Source organism: Toxotes jaculatrix, chromosome 1 (genome assembly GCF_017976425.1).
Source record: "Toxotes jaculatrix isolate fToxJac2 chromosome 1, fToxJac2.pri, whole genome shotgun sequence".
NCBI lineage: Eukaryota > Metazoa > Chordata > Actinopteri > Toxotidae > Toxotes > Toxotes jaculatrix.
The window spans coordinates 10,311,383-10,328,252 of NC_054394.1; the positions used below are offsets into that span (position 1 = coordinate 10,311,383).

At 42.0% G+C, this 16,870-nt stretch overlaps 2 protein-coding genes across 2 annotated transcripts; both read right to left on the bottom strand.

Annotated features, from left to right (window-relative positions):
• Window positions 1–118: 118 nt before the first annotated feature.
• On the bottom strand, window positions 119–3,890 carry dhdh.2 (dihydrodiol dehydrogenase, tandem duplicate 2). The gene is made up of 7 exons (XM_041052319.1): window positions 3,794–3,890; window positions 2,801–2,912; window positions 2,413–2,576; window positions 1,791–2,043; window positions 1,196–1,320; window positions 775–925; window positions 119–522 (listed from the first exon to the last, which is right to left on the bottom strand). The coding sequence occupies exons 1-7, from the start codon at window positions 3,881–3,883 to the stop codon at window positions 413–415; spliced, it is 1,005 nt and encodes a 334-aa protein (XP_040908253.1). The 5' UTR covers window positions 3,884–3,890; the 3' UTR covers window positions 119–412.
• Window positions 3,891–5,406: 1,516 nt separating this feature from the next.
• dhdh.1 (dihydrodiol dehydrogenase, tandem duplicate 1) lies at window positions 5,407–11,480 on the bottom strand. The gene is made up of 7 exons (XM_041038843.1): window positions 11,385–11,480; window positions 11,147–11,258; window positions 10,896–11,059; window positions 10,170–10,422; window positions 6,619–6,743; window positions 6,264–6,414; window positions 5,407–5,854 (listed from the first exon to the last, which is right to left on the bottom strand). Exons 1-7 carry the CDS (start codon window positions 11,472–11,474, stop codon window positions 5,745–5,747), a joined length of 1,005 nt encoding a protein of 334 aa, XP_040894777.1. The 5' UTR covers window positions 11,475–11,480; the 3' UTR covers window positions 5,407–5,744.
• Between the last annotated feature and the right edge of the window lie 5,390 nt (window positions 11,481–16,870).

Sequence of the window (16,870 nt, forward strand, 5' to 3'; positions counted from 1 at the left end):
TGATTATGAATGATCAGGTATTGAAGTTTATGGGTGGCACCGCGCTAAATTTACATGAGGTGAAGGATTCAGGTGAAACATTCTGGGGAGACTAAACTGTTCAGCAAAGCCATAAAAATGTCATTGAAAATTTATTTTATACATCCAAAGTCTTTACAGTGTTTCATTGTGTGGTTTGACCTAAACTACGGTAAGTAAAATCATGTCAGGTATCTTTATTAGAACACATTAGCCATAGTCAGGCCTATGACAAAAATAAGATGAAGTTACCTTAAAAAAAATTACCTTTCTTCATCCTCACAAGATAAAGTGAATCACTGATTAGTGTGTGGACGTAAGAACAACTTATTCCATAATTATAAACTTTTTTTTTGTAATTGTAAGAAATCACAGTGTCGGTACACGCAGCATTTTACTGGCAGTCCTGACTGTACACCACCCCCACCTGCCCTCGAATCTCTTCCTCCACCTCAGCCAGCAGAAGAGAGTCAGCATGAGACATAACTGCACTCTCCTTCAGACCTACATGGAAAAAACCTGCTGTTAGAACATACACAGTGTGCTGTCAAGTCTGCACCTACAAATGCAATACATGGACATTTAGTGTTTCTGATGCCACCCTGTGTTGAAAGTGTGTATAACAAGTATATTATGCCTGAACACACAGAAATCCATTCAAAAATGTGCTTGTTTTGGATATTTTGTTAATACATTAAAAAAAACAGTTCTCAATTAATATGGATAGAAAGTCAAATATGTAAAATATCACTGCACCTTTGAGCAAACACTGTCGAACCTCTTCTGCTTCATAACACATCCCTGTACTGTTGAGGAAGTTGAGAGGCAAACAGGGCTCTGGCACTGGATACTGAGTCTCCTTCCCATGCACCACCAATGATGTGGGGCACCACATGTGGGCAGGCACCTAAAAACACACAACAGGAAAGTGATGATTGCAAATATATAATTACAGCATATACAGAATATACAATGTGTGTAGTAGATACACTTCATCTTTGTGTTACACAATGTTTTTTTCACAACACACAACTTCCTAATTTGCTTCATAGATGACCTTGGTTCACTTACCTTTAATTTTATAGTGAAGATGCAAATGTGCACAATGCAAATTGGTATTGTATTTTAGAATATTTCTTTTTTTATGTTATTATACAACCCTGCTGTGACGACCTACCCTGATGGTGCCCTTTGTGCCTACAATAATGGCTTCATTAGGCAGCTGTACACCCGAGGAGCAGGTAAACACGGCCATCCTGTTTTTGGAGAACTTCAGAGTGACAACCACAGTCTCATCCACACCTGTAACAACACACAAACAAATGATACACATCTAATGAAGAGAATAAAATGAATAAAATAAAACTGAATCTGGAATTTACTGACATGATTTTAAAAACATGCAACACTGTTGTGTTTCTTGGCAAAACACTTTGAAATACCTTAACCTGAATGACTGAGAATCTTCACAGGCTTTTATTGGTCCAGTTAACACATAAAAGTGACAAAGATAAGACGTGAAAGCTCATCAGACACATACACTGCCTTGTTTAGAAATTCCTAATTCACATGCAGTAGGGATCATACTGGCACAAAAGCTGGAGAAAAAAAACTTCACAAGCTCCAACTTAACAAAACTCGCCTCTGTTATCACATGAGGAGCAGCAACTGAGGGCACTGGATGGCAACCCTACCAGTGCCAACCTGTGTGAATGGTGTGATGATGATGTGTTTAAAGATCTGTGAGACCCCTCTAGCTTGTTCTTACTTACCCGTCTCCAGGCAGACCCCCGTGGCTTGTATGGACTCTGGCTTCTCTCCATTATACACCATGCATATGAACTGCAGGCAGTAGATGCCAAGATCCAGTATCGCTCCTCCACCCAGCTCCTTCTGCACCGATCTTGGTATGTGCAACACTGGCACACCAAACTCTGATCTGACCATCTTCACCTCACCCACCTCCCCCTGGGCCAGAAGCCTTCTGATCTCCACAGAGACCGGGAAAAACCGGGTCCACACAGCCTGGAGCAAAGGACAGGAGGCATTTCAAACAGTTATATTTTCAGTACGCTACGGTTTTGTTAAGCAGAGACTTACAAGACCCACAAATCAGTTCAAACTAAGTTAAAATTATTAATGAAGGTTTGCGTGCTCATTCTGTGATTCTGTGAAGTCTTGTTACTACCAACTGATGAAATCATCATGAAACCGTTAAATTCCTGCTGCTATATATCAACAACACTGAAAATATCTTGTTCAGAGTGTAAAACATATGATGCATCTGATCAACTGTTATTTCCAGAATAGTTTCGCTGGTGAAAGGTGGAGAAGAAGAAATTACAGCCGTGAAGAGAATAGATGTTTCTACTTTTTGATCTGCTCCAAGTGTACCTCCATGAGGAAGACGTCATTCCTCTTGGCAGAGGCAAGGATCTCCTGCACCTCCTTGGTGTTCATGGCCAGCGGCTTCTCACACAGCACATTCTTCTTGGCGTTCGTGAAGAGCAGACATGTGCTCAGATGGTAGGGGTGGATAACTCCAATATACACCACATCTGCACACACATAAACCCACAGACCAGAGATGGTAATGTAGGAAGACACTGAAAATGACCTGGAAATTTGTGGGGATTCACCAGAAGGTTAAGAAATCTTCAGCTTTAACTGAAGAGTTCTGAAGCAGCAAACCCGACACATCTGGTGACACAAAGCATTTAAAACAACAAATGCAAAGAGTCATCCAGCAATCAAATTTGACCCTGGGCTGACTGAAACTGACCGATGTCTGGATCTCTGGCCAGCTCCTCGTAGCTGCCGTACGCTCGGGAGATGCTGTGCTTTTTGGCAAACTCCTGTGCATCTTCCAGCTTCCGAGCTGCCACAGCCACAACCTGTGGATACAGTTTCAAATGATTATTTATGGCAACAAGTTGCTCTGCTCTAACTTCACTGAAAAAGACCCACCACAATCCACACTGTCGCAGTGTATACTCCAAGCCTGATTTAAAGGCTTAAATCTAATGATGTCTTCCCAAGTATATGGACATTATTGTCTCATTACATTTTCCTGCATAGTCCAATTAAAGTTCTAATCTTATGTTAGTACTCTGATTTTCTCAGCCTTTGGTGGATGGAAACTGCTAAATATATTAATCAGCTCTTGCTTTCAGTCTCCCAGTCAGATTCTCCTAATTATATTTGTGTTGGTGACAGAGAGTGTCTAGATTTAATTTTAGAGAAGTGAGACAGTTTACCTCTCCAAACAGAATTGTATTGTTAGGCTTGGATTACCTTGAATTAATTATTCCTGAAATTACAACATTATAATTATAAAGACAAAGTATGGTTGAAAAAAATGTATATATATTTAAAAAAAACACACACACACATACCGTAATGACGGAATAATGTAGTGAGGAAATCTAAAATGCCCATTTATTGCCTGTTTTACGGTATTTTTTAAAAAAGTAAGGTAAATCGTTGGAAATACTGCGCAGACTGTGAAATGCACATAAGCCCACTGAAGTTTAGGATGTTGCCCTTTGCTAGTTAGAACTTCAGGTTGCAAATGTACAACATTATGTCTTTATAGTTTATTTAGAGACAGCTTTCTGGCGGGTCATACTGTATAATCGGCAGAGACAACAGACCGAGACAGTCTGCACGGAGCGAAAAGCCTCGCTGAGTCCTGCGTTTGAATCACAGAGGAGTTTTTTTTTGCATTTGAATCACACTTTTGCATTTGTGTCTACACTCCTACTAATACTGATACCTGATGGTCCTCAGACGGGAGAGTTTTCAGGGCCACAGTGAAATCATGACTGATCTTCCCCGCGCTGCAGATCCCCCACCTGGTTGCCATATTGGAAAGTGACAGAAAGGGCTTTATCACGGTAGTGGCTGTTTTCTGCCACACGGTGGAGACACAGCATTAACTTTGACCGTGTGACGCTGCACAAAATGATGGCGATGATTCGTGTTTACGGAGCTAAAAACGTGACCTCCAGATAATGATCGGACGAAAGGCAAGACCAGAATAAACTGCCTTACCAACCCTCCTCAAGGGGAAGCTCCCTACCTATGCTCACGACAGCCGCATTCTGCTTTAATCCTCCTTGTAATCAATATTTTAAATCTATTTTTTTTTTAAATCTACTCATTTACTTTTTGACAGTTTGTCTTTTGACCGTACTTCGTATTTTATTTACACCACTAATAAGTGAAGTTTCCTTTGTCATGCTGCATTGACGTTTGAATTTCTCTTAGGATTAATGATCTATCTATAATCTATAATATTTTTCATTTGTCTGTCAAGCGTTTTATCCTCAGTTTGAATTCTACTACTGCTGAGTTTTCTTATTTGGATAGTATTGTGGTCCTATTATGTCCCTGTATATTATTTTATTTAATCTGTTCAACATAAATAAAAGCTACTACTCACTTTTCACTGCATCCCTTCTACAACCTTTGATTAAGGATAGATTTATTTATGTATTTATTTATTTTTGTTTTGCTTTGCAAAAGTGGTGAAAGGTCAAAGGTTATCTACAAAATAGCCCCTTATCTGCTGGTAAGAGCTGACCATAGACTGGAGCTGACAGGTACAGGAACATTTTTGTTGTTGTTGCATTGATATTTATCATGGCTTGAATCTGAATGGGCCACCTATTTAGCTTCACTTGGTAAATATAATTGGTTAAGCTGTGGCACATAAGCAGCATGATATGTATAGAAATAAATGAACATGTAAATGTTTATGATTTCTCACAAATTAATATGTTTCCTCTTGGGAAAAAAAAGATTAGCATTATTCATTCATCAATGGTAAAATGATCAACATCAACAAAATGTGCCATTTTGCAGTTCACGGGCTGCATCATGCGTCAGTGAGGCCACTGCCGCCGCCAGTTTTTAGGGGTCCAGTGAGCCCAAAAGGTTGAGAAGGAGTATGAAATGAGCCATGCTCTTTGCTGACTCATAAAGGCCTTTCTCTGTCCTAACCTTGAAAAGCAGACAGTGCAACCTATTTTTGTGCAGAGAACATGAATCTATTTGTGCACTGCTGCAAGGGTCAGACATGACACAACACTTTGATTCAAATGTGCCACTTGAAGTCTCTTCCTCTCTCCAGCAGATGATATTTGAAATGAAACATGGCTTTCACAATCAGTCCTTTATTGGATTCATCAATCACACCGCTCACAGTGACAGCTGGGTTTGTCTTTAAAGGGCGTAGGACTTGATTACAGGGCTTTGACACACAACGCGGTCGTTCTGTGTTGTTTACATTGTGATTTATTCAATTTAAAACATGTTTTCAACGGGATTTTTCAAATCTGTGTCATCAGTGTCAGTTTAAGAGAGAGACTCACAGTGTGTCACGTTTTGTACTTCAGGACTCTACAAGGTGTTTACATTGTGAGGTAAAATGACTATATTTGGAGCTATAGATGGTGCATCTAGATGCTGTAAGGAATTAACAGAGAACAAACTCTGTAACATCAGCGGTAAAGATCTGTGTTCCAATAATCTACTGACTGTATCTTTAACTCAGTGGCAGCTGAAAATGTTATCCTCAATGACACTGCGTCTGCTCAGGCTTTGTCACACAGCGCCATGAGTGATCTGCTTATACCAAAGAGCCACAGCCTGCCCCGAGCAGCTCCCTCCGTTCCATCTGAGTAGGTTTAGGTCAGGTGAAACAGCTCGGCTTTGGAGCCATGTCACTGGCTGTCCTGGCTGAAGACAACTCCCACCTGTTTCCTGATTTCATCCATGATCTCTGTCAGTAAGACAGAATCTGCCAGAGGCATCCGTGGGCTCTCCTTAAGTCCTGTGCATGGAGAGGAGTTTAACAGGAAGATCAGACTGAATGAAAGGCACATTTGTTTATAACCGCAGTTAGATTATGCACATGATCACAATGAAGCATAAATTATGTCAGAGCAGGGATGTAAAGATTATGTAAATTAAAATAGGAAGCAAAACCAATAGGAGCGTAATACTGTGTAAGCTAGAGGACATTCCAAGGACTCATAACAGTCGATTGTGAATCAATCTGATGAGTGCATTCGTGTATGACTATTCATCTAAATGCCAGTGGCAAGCTCCAGGATTGCAACGGTTTCACTAAATTGCAGCGTCCTCCTTTTAAACTCACCTTACCTTTGAAACGATGGTTATGGCTGTTCAAACAATTTCCTTTATTTGAAGACAAATACACAACTTTTATCATGACCTACCTTTAAGCAGGCACTGCCTCACTTCCTCTGCCTCATAGCGAAGCCCCGTGCTGTTGGTAAAATTCAGAGGGAGGCACGGCTCAGGCAGAGGGTACTCCGTCTCCTTGTCGTTCACCACTAGCGTGGTGGGGCAGTGCATGGGGCCGAGAACCTGGAGGGCAAAAAGGAAATGCATCTTTGTGTTAATCCAATCACTCGATTCATAAATCATCAAACGCACTGGGTACGGATCTTTCTCTGAAATTCTTCCATTTAATTAAATGTGAAAGTAATTAGGGATCATCTGGGTCTTTTGCAAGTCTCAATCATTTCTTAATCAAGTAAAACATTCCTGTACAGAAGTAGCATGGCATACTCTAATGGAGCCCTTGGTGCCGCTGATGACAGCGTCGTTTGGAAGTCGAGCAGCGATTGAAAAGGAACAGAAGGCCATCCTCTTCCTGGAGAACTTCATCACCACGACAACGGACTCATCCACTCCTGCCAAACATTTAAAAATCTTGTAAAACTAGTGAACAGCAAATGAACCAATGAATGCCAGCGACACTGCTGTTACTATCGTTTAAAATCCCTTTCTGCGCAAAGACACGTCCAAACGACGTCTTTTCGACGTCGTTGTTGCACGTCCAATTTTGGTCCCCTGAAGGTGTAGACCGTGACGCCAGAAGACGTCTTTTTTTACGACGTCCACAGGACCTCTGAATAAGGGCTAATTGTAGTCCAAATTTGGTCGTTGTGGACGTCTTTTCTACGTCAAATTTAAACTCATTTTAGACATCGTTTTTATACGGCTTCTAGACACAACTGCAGTGCACAACTCAAGCCCAAGCCCAATTCATTTTCCTATAGCTTCATTTGATTGTCTCAGCAGCAGGTGATAACTGGAAATGCATACAAAGGCGTAATGCATTTCCAGTTTAAACCTGCTGCTGAGCCAACGAAGCTACAGGAAAATTAACTGGTACAGGAAACGGATCCTCCACCTTTAGGAAACACATAGGACTACAGTTATACACAGAGGTTTACAATAAATCACAATTCAATCCCCATTTATTTATTTCCATTTTTATTTTTGTCAATCACTGGCACAAGCATGTCAATAATAAAGCTTTTGACTTCTGTTGAATTTCCTGCCAACTAGCAGTAAAAACAAGTAGCATGAATTTCATGGCCTGCATGTGGACATTGCTTCAGTGTTCATCAGTTGAAGCCAACATGCCATACTTTTGATTGTCTGCCAAAACTAAATGAAAGTGATAGCCAATAACTACCAGTAATAGAAAAATAAAAATAAATATTTTTTAAAAATTAAATAAATTACACAGCCCACCTTGCTTGGGTCTGTATCACAACAAATAAAGACACATATAAAACAACAGAAATTAAAAACAATAAAACTTAAAGAGCTAAACAATGTGTTTTGAGGTAAAATCCAACCAGAGTTATTCTGAATACAGAAGACAATGCACAAAAGCTGTGACAACATTCTCCACAATGGATAATCAGTCCTGAGTGACTGCTGTGTATCCTCCACCTCCACTTGTTTGCGGTCCTTTGCTTCATCCTCTGTCCTCTGTGTCATCAAATTTCATAAATCCAACTGCACGAGCAGAAAAAGACAAATAATTAGAAATATGTAATGGCAATCTGCAGTCATACTGTACTGCTCTTACCACGCGAAATACGGTGACTACATAAATACACAAATAACAGGACATTTCGCAAAATGTAATGCGGCTAGCAAACAAACTCCACTAAACAATGCTAACAACACAACACCATAAACATACCACTCTGAAAACTACATGCACACAATACTTACTGTACGTTCCCTGGCCGAAACGTGTGCAACCACATTAAACTTTACGAGCCCATTTCTGTGTTACTGACCGAACTTACTGACTGAAGAAACGGAGCGGAGCAGAGCGGCAAAGATGCGAATTGGATCATTAACAGAAAGAGCGCTCACTCTGTCGCCGTTTCCAAAAACTAAGAAAAGTACAGAACACTCACTCTGATACAACTTCCATGAACCAAAGGAAAATACACATTTTACATTTTTATAACTTTTAACTTATGAACTTTAAATATTATTTTTAACCTTTAAAGACAGCACACGTACACCAAATCCCCATATTTGTAAGCAAAAATATGTTGCCTGTGCATCCATTACCAATACTGGATTAATACATCTACATCACCACCTGCCTATATCTTCGTGGCTCGCTAGCATGTAAAAAGCATATTCCCTGCCATGAGGGAGCCGCTAGATATAAAGTTCACAGCTTGTTCTTTTCGCTAGCTTAGCGAATTTAGCTTAGGCTAGCTACCAGTCTAGCTCTGGTTAGCGAGCAGTGACTTAGCGACTTAACAATGCTTGTTCACGTTAATGCTTCAGCTAATGTGAATATTTTTAGGCACAGTCGTTTTCAAAAGTAATTCCAATTCCATTTAAACTATGGCCAATGTTTAGCTAACGTTAGCTGATACGATGACATGCAATGCCAACTGTTGCCACAGCAGTTTTAGGTAGTTAAACAACAAAGCTAGAACAGCTAACACTATAAATACATAAATGAACATAAAGTGATCAAACATGACCAACTTACTTTCAACTTAGTGGAAAACGGTGGTTTTGGTGTACGCTGAACAGAGCCGAACAGCCACTTGCTTCCACAGAGATGAAATCAGAGACGGAGAGACGGTTGATGAAATTCGAAGAATCGCGCAAAAAGTTTGGCGTGTTGCCTCGGCCAATCAGGGTGCCGTTTACTGTTTGGCTTATGACGACGTGCTGCCTCAGCCAATCAGAGTGGCGTTAACTGGTTGTAATCATAAGAGTTATAAAATCAAGGCTCCTTTGTACCATGAAATTATTTTCTGAAGCCTAATTTCCAACAAGTTGCATTTCCAAATAAATATATGAATAAAAACATAAACAAATAATAAATAAATAAATAATTACTAACAAATAATGTTAAATCACACATAATCTATAATCGTATTCATTAATCATGTTGATAACAACAATGTTGATATTTGTCATTAAAAAAATTACATTCATTAATAATGTCTATTTCCTGCACCTGTCTTAGTCGTCCACGTGACGTCCAAAAAAGTTACCTAGTCCGACGTTCAAATGTTGAACTGCATATTGACGTCCAAGTGGGGTCGTGGTTAGACGTCCAAATATCGGACCTAGTTTGCACGTCGTGTAAATGTCCAGAACTGGTCATGGACCGACGGACGCAATATAGACACGATCTGCACGTCCATCAGACGTCTAATGTTTAGTGCATTCAGCTCACTTCACTACAGGTTATTTCAGTGCACAATTTTTCATTTTTTTAATCAACACACTTCAGTGAGGTCAGTTCAGTTCATTTCTAGTCAACTTAAATGGCATGACTTTTTGATTAAAATAAACTGAAGGTGACAAATATGCACTATGATTTTTTTTTGTATATTGATTAAATTGTCAAATATGTAACATAAAGGTAAGTAAAAGAAAAGGAAATGCTTATTATATGTGTAGTGTGATTGTCTCACATTGAAGGATAACGTGCTGTGAGACATGCAGTTACATATTCCCCTGCCAGTTTTACAGTATTACTGTATTCTTCAGGGAGGATTTGGATTAGTCTGACGTTTTAAAGATAAGTGTGGGATTTTCTGTGAGAAAATTTCTTCCCTGAGGTGTTTACATTTTGGACAGTTCATTTAAAAATTAGATTTTCTGTCTAGGTTTCTCCTGCGTCACACAAGGGATTCTTATTATCCTCCACCTTTTTTTTCTGATGGTGAACAATTTAAATGGCCGCTTTGTGATCACTGATTCATGCTGTGTGGTTAATGATACTAATCTACATCCCACCTCTGCGGCGTGACCTGTGTGCTGAATCATACCTGAGTCAAGCAGCACCCCTGTGGCCTGGATGGACTCTGGCCTCTCTCCGTTGAACACCATCAGGACAAACTGCAGGCAGTACACTCCAATATCCAGCAGCGCTCCTCCGCCCAACTCCTTCTCCACTGAGCGGGGGATGTGGAGCTGGGGGGAGCCGAAGTAGGCCTTTACCAGCTTCACCTCCCCTACTGCCTCCTCCGCCAGCAGTCTGCGTACCTCAGCGTGCACGGGGAAACAGCGGGACCAGATGGCCTGGGAGGGACAGAGGCAACAACATAGCACCACTGCAACAGTAAACAGTTTATACTGCAACAGCAGTTTATTACCACAGTTCTTCACTTCATATATGAGTACTGTGGCCAACGTGCTGGTCAAACATGACATGACAAGATGTTTTCCTGTACCATGAGTCATAAATACTACCAGGATATACAGGGTTTTGCTTCTTACATGAACTGATCTACCTCCCAGCCAAGGTGAATATGAGTGTTTGCTGAAATTTCCAACTTCTGCTTTAAGGTTGAGCATGAATGTCTGTGAGTAAAAGGAGTTTGGAGCAGCTTCTTTTTGGCTTCAGAGCAACAGAATCCAAATCCTTTTTCTGCATTTGATACACAAGATTCAAACACAAATCCTTCTTCCTTTGTTGTGCTAGCACCATACCTGAACGTACGGCAACCCTTAGGCCCAACAAGTGGCAAATGACTATATGCTTCAAGCCTTACCTCCATCAGGAAGACATTGTTTTTCTTGGCGGCAGCGACGAGGTCTTTCACCTGTCCGGAGTTCATAGCGAAAGGTTTCTCACACAGCACGTTCTTTCCAGCGTTGAGGAAGAGCAAACCAACTCGCCAGTGCTGCATGTGCAGCACTCCCAGGTAAACAATGTCTGTGAGGACACAGATGTTCCAAACAGGTGTAACACCAACACACCATTACCTCTGCCTTTGCAGCTTCTTTCTTGCCCTTAACTCACCAATGTCTGGGTCATTGGCCAGTTCCTCATAGCTGCCATAAGCCTTAGGAATACCATGCTTCTTGGCAAACTCTTGGGCGCACTCCAAGCTCCTCGATGCAATGACCGCTATCTATACATAGGACAGAAAAAAATACACACATTCATCACAGTGTTGATCTGTCAGCAACTCTGTTCACTACAAGGGAGACATCTTGTGTGGCAGTGAAGATGTAGTGAGCCTGTTTACACAGAGTACCTGGTGATCTCCAGGAGGCAGAGTCTTCATGGCCACGCTGAAGTCATGGCTGATCTTCCCAGCTCCACAGAGTCCCCATCGGGTTGCCATGTTGAATTGGATGGCAAGTGACAAATGAGCGGGGTGGTGCTTTAGTAAAGATCTGAGCTGCTGGCGAGTTGTGACCTTGGGAAAGGTTGCACGTTCAGGGGAAGAAATGTACTAAACTGTCATGCCTTAGCACCTGCAGCACTTCAGCGAGAAGGCTCCTGCATTTATATGCTGTGGAGGCAGGATGTGTCACCTTCCTTCTGCTCCCACCCTGGGGTACAGGGTGTAACACATTCACATAAACACACACACACACACGCACACACATCCTGCTGTGTTGTTGTGTTGTTGCTGATACAGGCATTTCAATCCAGGCTGAAGTGGATTGCACCAGTTGTCTCTAACAATCTGTAACAGGACTATCATTGGGGGCTCTCTCCCATCATTAACAAACAGAATGGAAAAGAAGTTGCACAGTTTAATGTGTACAGAGGTGAGGGTTCACCTTGCCCACACCTCAGCACTCTGACACAGTAGAACAAGTCAAGTATTGGAACCAGGAGCAGCTTTGTTTCCTGCTGAGAGAGGCACTGATTAGCCTGCGATGGTTTGACAGCCGCACAGAGGGCAATGATTAAACCGGAGTCTCGTGGAGGTTCCTGGGATAAATAGATATGCTGGGTTCACAGAATGCTCATGGAGCCCACAGCAGGGCAATTTAACTGGCCAGTAAGCTGAGCCAGGATGACTATGGAAAAGCATCAGCTCACTTGCCCTTGAGCTAAATATTATCCGTTTAGCCGGTTGTGTAAACTCCCTGCCACATGCTGCCAGTAGAGGACACTGTGTTGTCAGCGGAGTTTACTTTCTCTCTAAAGCTCTGAGGATTTGGTATGGCTCATTGTAAGGAATTATATAAAGGTTTGCAAAATCAGGTGAACCAAGAAGAAGGGAGATAGAGACACTTTGGAAACTAGCTGCCAGAGGTCATACTGAATGACTGGATCAGTTTGTGAAGAAAAAAAAAAAAGAACTTCAGTGTTCACTCAATAGTGTTACAGTAATTCCCCAAATGTTTCAATTTTCAGACATATTTTTCTGCAGCAAAACATGCTGTAGACACACTTAATATTGCACTCAGTGAGACCTACATTCACTAATTAGCTTTTCCAAAAATTACAGTTTTGAGTGTATAATTTGCTGCAGGTACTGTGTGGAGATTGGATTTACATGAGAAAACAGTGTCAGTGTCAGCAACGTCTTCATTATAAAAGAAAAGGAATTTTATCAATGACTCTCCTCGCTGGCTGCTTTCCTTTTGTATTTCACTTCCAAATGAATTCTGGGAGCTGTGTGCCGTTGTCATAACAACAAGGTACCAGCTGGGCAATTTGTATGCAAATGGCATTGGGCTTGGCCTGATATCCCTGCCTATACCACAGGACCTGGTTGCCATGGGAATGCCCAACTCCTTAAAAAAAAAAAAAAAAAAAAATATATATATATATATATATATACACACACACACATATATATATATACACACACACATATACATATACATATAAATTTCTAACTTTTTTGGGGGGAAAGGACACAGCAGCATTTCTCTGGCAGGAGCCATAAAGTGACATCAACAGAGGTGTTAAGAAAAGCAGTGGTGTGAGGGAAGAGGTGTAACCTAACAGGGCGAGTGCAACTAGATTTTGAATTGGTGTGAAGCAATGAATTGGTTCTGTGCTGCCTGACTCTACTGTCAGCAGACGGGCACATACAGCGCAGAGGCTCAGGTGGTCAGAGAAGGGGGTTCTGGACACAACTTGGACAGGGTCACCCGACAGCCGCGCTCTGGGACCCCACTGCTCTCACCCTCAGCTGCGCCATGGATGCTTACTTTTCTCTGGAAACCAAAACCTCAGATATTCCTGCTGAAAGTCACTCTCCTCTGTATGAGCTCAAGGTCACGAGGAGAGAAAGCCTGTAAATTGATCAGTCTTCTAGTTTTAATGAAGAGTGGCCAGCACAGGGTGAAGTTTCTGGCCCTGGGTCTCTGAGTTTCCTGTTGAGCCTGGCCCGGGGATGGAGGCAGGCGGTAAAGAAAGTGAATGATGATGAGTCGAGTCATTTGGAAACCTGGCATGCGGAAGGAAGCCAGCGCCTCATTAATTCAGCATGGCCAGGACGATTGCCTTCCACTCCTATCACTTCTCACTGTCTTTATTTGATTAAGAATTCATGCATCATCTCTTGTCTGCGTCCGCTATTCCACCAGGACGCCAGGAAGAGTGGCATCTGATGGGTCATGTGACGAGTCACAACAGTTTCCTTAGAGGGGGTGGATCGTTTTGGCTGTGAAGGTGGTTGATCACAGCAGACAGTTTTGTTTCACACATTGTCACGTCATTTCATCTGTGTATCTAGCTGTCAGAAAGACTCTGCCCTCCTTTGTCATTGACAGTGCCAATGTACCAGCGTTACAGTCAAGCCTCTACACTCAGATTCTGTCATTGATCGTGCCAATACTTGAACAAACTCCTTTTTTTTTTTACAAGGACATACAAAAGGCTTGCTTGTTATTTGGTAAAAATATTGATATTGTTTAACTCTTTAGCTACAAAAGAACTACAGTGTGGCTCTGCAATACCAGTTACCATGTAACAGCTCTGTATTTCATCAGCAACTTTAAGTTAATGGGAAATAAAAAGGACCAGAGAGAGGCACCCTAATCCTATTTTGATTGATGCAGATATGCAGCGAGTTTCCCCCCCCCCCCCCCCCCCTCCTCCAGCTGTCAGTGTAAGTGAGAGCCATCTTGCTGTGGTGCATTTTTTTTTCTTTTTGTGGGGGGAGAGGAACTGTATTGCAGCAGTTATGGGCGCACCATCACTCCTTCATCTCTGTCTCAAGGTCACTGCAGAGGAAGGGTGACAGGCTAGACAAACGCCAGGAGGTGCCAGCCATTTTGAGTGGAGGTTGGGAGCTTGATGAATCCAGGGAGGGAGAGGAAAGTGTGCAGCGAGGAGTAATAAGTCATTTTGTCAATGCTACAGCATGTTCTGATGTGTGGGCCGGGTTATTTTTTTTCCATTAGAAAAAGTGTGATAGAGGGAGACTGAGAGGAGCAAGCAGAAATGGGAGCCTTTGAGCCGCCCAGCATTGTGCCGGCCCTTTGAGAGTCCTATCTTTGTCTGCAGCACACACACACTGGGAGGCTGAGCTGTGGAGCAAGAGCAGGCTGGACCAGAGCTGACTTAGCAGCCCTTCATCTGGATGTTAGCGCTGATGGGGAGGGGAGAGCGGGATGTAGAGTAAGTACAGCCACACATAGAGCTATTATGTCGACTTGCCATTCTTCATTTCAACCCACTCTCCATGTATTTCCATGGTTTTTGTCAGCCAAATCCACATTTGCCATGGTGAGGTGTGTTCTCTCCGTATGCCTTGATGTGGCTGAAAACACTCACGTACATGGACGGGGATGACACATTAGGCAAAACGTCAGCAGGCTGGTTATCACATGGTTGATATTTATTCTAGACAGTACTGTGCATTTGTGTCCCTGATGCTCGGTTGCCTGTTGAAGGATCAACAGCCGATGCAATGTACACACTATGCGCTGGCACAACGCAGAATAAGAAAGCAGTCACTGGTACCAACTGTGCACACTGCTACCCAAATACCCCTGAGCAATGAGACCTAATCCTAACATCTGCGAAACGACACACTCCAAGCTAATTTTAAGCTTAATTTACTTTGATGTAACGCTTGCAATGTCTCCTTGTTATGTAATCTTTATATGTCCCAACCAAGTAATACCAGTTATTACTCCAGACCAAAGTTGCAAACAGAAATACCGGAAGAATGGGTCTATCAAGGTGAGTTTTCATCATTACAAATGTGCTTTTCTGTAATGTTTACATCTAATGGAGCTGAAAGAGGTCGTCTTTCCAGCCAACAAATAACAAATAAAGCCATTTGAGGAGAGGTTTTGCCCCAACAGTGAGTGTTTATTTCTGTTTGAGTGCTAAACAAGGTGTCTAGTCTATCAGTGCTCTTGTTCCACCACCATCTGTCTCCATTAACAGCAGCCTGAATCTGGGAATCATGGGACACACACTCTCTCTCTTTTTTTCTTACTGTCTCTTTTTCACACACACACACACACACACACACACACACACACACACACACACACACACACACACACACACACACACACACACACACACACAATCCCAAAAAGAAGTTGTGTCTCTGCCCAAGTCCACGGTGGTGCCACCTTGTATCAGCTAGATGAGATTGTGCGAGGCGATATGGAGTCCATCACAGAGCCCCTGCTGAGGTGAGAGTGGTAGATGTGACAGGAGCCAAGACGTGGGACAGATACTGCCCAGCTGATAATGTCCATCTGGGTTTGAGGAATGTCCATTATGGAGTGTAGATCTATCACCTCCACAATGTTCTGCGTGTCCCCGAGGTGGAGCAGCATCAGGGTCACAATGTCTACAAGCACAAGGAATGAAACAAAATGTAACTGTTGCAGGGTCATTCAGAGACATTGGACGGCAGTGTCAGGTACACAGCAGCATCATCAGACCTGCTGGTGACTGAGTGGTTTGCTCAAGGGCACTTAAACAGCGGGACACCTTTCCAAGCTAGTAATAATCTCAGCTTCTGATACCCTTAATGGTTTGTGTCATTATACTGAGAGAGAGGAAACTAGGCGATATATGGGGTGTATGAGTTGTAATTAATTGAAAAGCTAATAAATCGTTCTTATTACAAACCTTTAAGGCATTGATAAATGACTTATTAATTATTATTAATAAACCTATTAGTTACAACTTACAAACCATTTATAAAGAGCTAAAAAGAATCTAAAAATACTAAGAAGGTTTTGCGGATGAGCTCCCGCCAAAAGGATTTTTCACAACCTGTCAACCCAAATGTTGTCTTCATCAGTAGCTTATTAGTGATAAATAAGGAATTGCCAAATGAGAAATTAACAATTCATAACCCCGCTATGTAAGAATTGTAAATTGTGACTCATTAAAAAGTCCTACCAGCAAGCTATTACAGTTTTATTGGCTTACAGTTTTTGAAAAGTGTGACAGAAATATGTTTATTCATACTGATGATTAATTGCTTTATTATCATTTCTAACTTAAATTCACAGTTTAAACCTATTTTTCCACCGACACATTTCCATGGTAAATCCTCCCTGAACACCCTTTTTCTACCATGTAGCAGAAAAACTGTTCACTGAGACCAATGTAACTGCTTCACCCACCTTTTGATTTCCCAGTCCATCAGTGGTCTGTATCCCCCCTGTTGGCCAGTCATACTGGCTCGTCTGCGGGGAGGCCGAAGCCATTAAGCAGCCAACACACTCCGCTGCGTCTCCCTGTTTAATTGCCTGATAGGGCTTGTGATATTTTTATCAGCCGTCCTGTGGC